Raw genomic sequence first — 4,612 nt, 5'->3', positions numbered from 1 at the left:
AGTGTTGTTGTTTTTGTTGTGTTTTTTTTGGTTTTTGTAGAAGTAGGGGAGGGAGAGGTCATTCTTGCCTATCAACAGTGCCTCCTCATGCCGGTGGGGAGTGCGTCGGCACCGGGTGGAAGCGTGTAAAGATATTTTCCCTGTCATCCTCAATATCATCCTCAAATTCATCATGGCCGTCTTCTTCCTCGCATTCAGCGACATCATAGTCGTCAACTTCCTTGTCTTTTTTGTATGGGCCTCGCTCTTCAATGCCGGTACTTCCATCGCAGTCGGCATCCAGGCTCAGTACATTGAGGGGGGTGCCGCGCACAACTGACCGCGTCGCACCAAACACCTCGCGTACCTGCGAAATCACGTGCATCAACTTGCCACTCTTGGAGCAGCTGTGAATCTGCGGTGACAGCACAGTCGTGTTCAACTTGCCCTGCTTGGATTGGGCTTCGGCGTAGGAAAACGCCGGAACATTTGCTGCATGCCCTCGCACAGTGTTATCGTGTGTCGGGTGCAGAGGGTACGCTGCGTGTGGCACTGTTGCAGGGGACGTCGCTCCGTCCGTGGATGGGATATCCTTATTACTGCCGCTCCTGTTGAAATTTATAAAACCGTTGTACCCCACACCCGGAGGAAGTAATGACATACCAAGTCCCTCGGGTGGAGACAATACATTCATTGGATGATGTGGAGGAGTTTGCTCCCTCGCAAACGCATCAATTTCCAATTGTTGGGTGTCGTTCCTATCCGTACTTTTTTGCGACCCCTCCATGCCGTGCCTCGCTCGCTCCAAAGTTGTGTCATCATTACAAGCGCACTCCACACGAGAAGACCTTTTAAAGAACTCTATGGGTGACATGGTCTCTTGCTCGGGTGGTGTCCACATCATGGGCGTTGGAGCATCATCGAATAGCCTTGACATTTGCTGTAGATTGGGTGGCGTCAAGGGCTCTTCTGGTGCATGTACAACGGAAAAAAGACGTTCTGTTCTGCGAGGATCCAGTGGAGCATGCATAGGTGAAGGGGAAAACGGGCTTGGGGCTTCGCAAGCTGGAAGCGGGGACGGCGAAGGATGCAACTGCGGATTTCCTTGAGGGCACTTTTCACCCAATTCCGGGACAGAGGACATGGAAGGTCGCTGAGAACAACCAGCCGCCGACTGCATAGCCCCGGGGGACAAATGGGCGTTGGTCTGCGGTGTCATGTTTGCCGGTGTAAGGGACATGGGCGTCGCCGGCATGTGCGAAAGTGATAGCGGGGGTACCTCTTCCCCCGCAAACGAAGATACTGGGGTCGTGGCGGTAGATGCCGGGCCACTGCTTCTTCCAAAAATAAATGCGCGCAACTGGGATGACATTCCGCGTCGCCTTGCCACCGACTCCATCCACTCCGCCCAGGCTTCCACCTCTTCCTCCTTGATCAGCAACGCAAAGTCAATAAGAAACAAAAAATCCAGCTCAAGTTTATTAACCTCTTTTAAGGAAAGGCCAGCAGCGTTGGCAATGCGCTCATTCCATCGTCGCGACCCATCTACGTACATCTTTGTTGCAACCAAAATGGCAATGGTAATGAGTCGGTACCAGTTTGCCGTTGTTACACCAAAATGCTCCGACGTACACTGCAGCGTGATACGTGACATATACACCAGCGCCCCTATTAACGCCATAGGAGCAGCATCACCATACGCCACGTGAAGCCCAATAGATTCAATTAACTGCTGCACCATCGTGGGGGAAGTTTCTTGCTCTTGTCTCTCCTCTGACAGAAGCGTGAAAAGTCCCCCACCCGCTGCAACTTCAGTTTGAGTTCCCTCCCCTCCCCTCCGGTGTAACTCATCGAGTGTAGAGTCCATATCGTTCGATGTTCCGAGCAGCTCTTCCAACCCACTCCGCTGCTGCTGCTGCTGTAAAGCCTCACTGCTACAACGACGTGACTGCATAGAAAAGGCAAGCTGCGGTGAAGAAAATTTCGCCGGAGTTGCTGAAAGGGGCTTAAAAGACTCGGAGGGTTGCATGTCAAACGAACGGATGCTTGCAAAAAATGACGACAATTGCTGTTGCTGTAAAGTGTCAGTATTCTGATGGCAGGGGATTTCATTCACAACTACCGGCGCATTGGCTACTCGTCTTTCGCACTGGATGATGAGTTGCTGGATCGCACAGTCATAGAAGGGCGCAATGGCCGACAGCAGAAACGCCGTAGGCGTGTTCTCCCCCACCATCCAGCTCCCCAATTCAGATTCTGACGCACTAAAATTCGTTTTTGCCTCACCATCCACTGGCGTCGCGGGCAATTCCCTACCACACAAGAGTAACTTCGAACGAGGCAATGGGACCGGGAACCCCACGTGAGGCTCATGTTCACTGACGTGACAGGATCGGACTTGCTGCTTGCGTCCCTTTAACGTGGGGGAGAGTGTGTTGTGTTGCGGGGAGTTAGTTCCTTTCAGTGTCCGGTTGCGAATCACCTCCACTGCTGCGGCACCAAATCCACGACGTCGGTGGCACCGACGAGGAGCACCAACAACATGGACACAATTGTGGTGGTGTTGCTGTTGTTGGTGAGTCTGGTGATGCCGAGGAACTCCCCCGTGATGTTGGAGTGAGTTGCCGCTATGCGTTTTCTTGGGAGGGAAGACATAGGCAGCCTGAAACTGGCCGCTAGGGTTGCTATAGCTATTGAGGTGGCCCGCCGTCAGGTCGCATGGCTGGTGCTGGCGATGCAACTCGTTGCGCTCCGCGAACGCACCTCCGCCCCCAACGTGGCTCTTTTGACGGGCGTCGTCACTTTGGGTGGGAAATATGGGGAGCACTTTGGCGGCCCCTGCCCGCGCGCCATCGTCACTCCCCGGTCGCTCCGCCGTGGCGCTGCTACTTCCTTCCCACCCACTCCATTTGCGCTCAAAGAGAGCCCAATTCATGCTAATCGATGGCTGACCACCGCCGGCCGCTTCACCACCGCCGCGCGGTGCCGCGGGCGCCGCCCACTGGGCTTTGGCTACGTTGCTGTTCGAGGAAGCCCAATCGTGCGAAGCGACGCCTACTGACCCCGCCGCTGTCCATGCATCCGCGTCTGCCGCGGATGACGAGCGCCGCACAGACTCGAGGAGGATACTGCTGCAAGTGTCCCCCATTTTATTAGAGGCGCTCAGTCTCTGCGCTGGCGCCGCGGCTGTCGGAGGCGCCTGTGGATCGGAGAATGGATGGGGCACACGTGGTTTTGCACGTTGCAAGTGAGCAGCAGGCGATGTGGACTCCATCGGCGCCTCAGTCGCAGCAGCGGCAGCTGCCGCTGTCGCCATCGTCTCCCTCGGCGCACTCTCGCTCTGTCCTTCCCGATGTTATTGTGCACCAAAGAAGGAATGACTACCAGCAGTTACCTCCACCAGCCCTCGCTTCGCGCGTCCGCGTCGGTTGTCCACGTAGTCCTCGGCCTCCCTTTTCCTCCTAACGAAGCAAAGTAAAATAACCCCCCGAACCAACAAGAAAAAAAAAGACACAAGAAAAAAAAAAGTAAACTGCGTGCATGTCAAGATTGGATAAACATACCAAGGTGGTGTGCATTCATGGCGCAAGCACCCAATGCGCCCCCGCCCCCTCCACACACACAGAGAGAGAGAAAAAAAAAAGCCGACTGAAGAGTTCCGCCAACACACCCACACAGTGCAGGGACCAAGAGACATCGATGGATGCTTCCCCACAAGGCGACGCGTGCCGCACGCAGAAACAACTATCGTGAATGAACGCCGTGCCCGCCGCCACTGCAACCAACAAGAAGAAGAAATATGCTTTTCTTTTCACCCCAACATCAAAACTACAACGAAAAAGCCCGGCGCGTGCCGCAAGGCTGTCAACCGCAGCATCCTTCGCCTCAGAGGCCTCCCCAGCCCACCACGCACACATACTCACGCCACAAATGGTACTCGCCCCGTGTCGGCCGCGCGCAACCACCACATGCAGGCCCGCTCTGTGTACACCCTGCAGCGGACGGCACATGAGAGCACCGGACGAAGACACGACGCAAAACACAAGAAAACCCATAAAACGAACAGGAACACACTCAACAAAAACAGAAATAATCTGCGGTTATGACGGCAAAAAAGAATTCAAACCCATTCTATGTTCACCAACGGGGGGCACATCGCATTTCCTTTTCTACCCCTCAATTGCGTCGTCTCATGCTTTACGCAACGCTTGAAGAGCAAGAGAAGACGACGCAAGAGAAAGAGCCAAGACAGAAATTACAGAAACAAACACTAAAAAAAAAAGAGGCTTGAGTAAACCGGGGAGAGCCCTTCACCCTTCGGCTCCGTTAATTCATTCAAAGGGACCGCTTGCACGCCTCGTCACCTTTTCTTCTCAACTCAGAATATGCGCCTGGCTGAGGCCTTGCCCCTCCTATTCCTACAAAGAAAGAAAGTGCCACAATGGGCGATGGCACCTTCGTTTAACGCGCCCAACATCCCCACCACCGAAGGTGCGATTCATCCCACGCTCGTACAATAACACACACACACGCACCGATGAGGACCGGGCACTCGCTGTCGGCCGACGAGGTGGCGGTCGTTGCGGGCTCCGCAGCCGTCAAACCCCTCTGCGTGGGAGGCAGGTGGGGGGCT

General features: G+C 54.8%; 2 protein-coding genes across 2 annotated transcripts, besides 3 other annotated features; both read right to left on the bottom strand.

Annotated features, from left to right (window-relative positions):
* Nucleotides 1-2: 2 nt before the first annotated feature.
* Nucleotides 3-38: a microsatellite.
* A 47-nt stretch (nucleotides 39-85) lies between these two features.
* On the bottom strand, nucleotides 86-3,295 carry Tco025E_08645 (cyclin 5; the record flags this gene model as incomplete). Its single annotated transcript, XM_029375488.1, has 1 exon — nucleotides 86-3,295. The coding sequence occupies one exon, from the start codon at nucleotides 3,293-3,295 to the stop codon at nucleotides 86-88; it is 3,210 nt and encodes a 1,069-aa protein (XP_029224397.1).
* Nucleotides 3,296-3,473: 178 nt separating this feature from the next.
* Nucleotides 3,474-3,506: a microsatellite.
* Nucleotides 3,507-3,557: 51 nt separating this feature from the next.
* On the bottom strand, nucleotides 3,558-3,989 carry Tco025E_08644 (uncharacterized protein; the record flags this gene model as incomplete). The annotated part of the gene is made up of 1 exon (XM_029375487.1): nucleotides 3,558-3,989. The coding sequence occupies one exon, from the start codon at nucleotides 3,987-3,989 to the stop codon at nucleotides 3,558-3,560; it is 432 nt and encodes a 143-aa protein (XP_029224396.1).
* Nucleotides 3,990-4,190: 201 nt separating this feature from the next.
* Nucleotides 4,191-4,228: a microsatellite.
* Between the last annotated feature and the right edge of the window lie 384 nt (nucleotides 4,229-4,612).

Source organism: Trypanosoma conorhini (assembly GCF_003719485.1).
Source record: "Trypanosoma conorhini strain 025E chromosome Unknown Tco_14.4_contig_00834, whole genome shotgun sequence".
NCBI classification, from domain to species: domain Eukaryota; phylum Euglenozoa; class Kinetoplastea; order Trypanosomatida; family Trypanosomatidae; genus Trypanosoma; species Trypanosoma conorhini.
The sequence above is the reverse complement of the archived record's forward strand: the minus strand, read 5'-3'. Positions and strand labels throughout refer to the sequence as shown.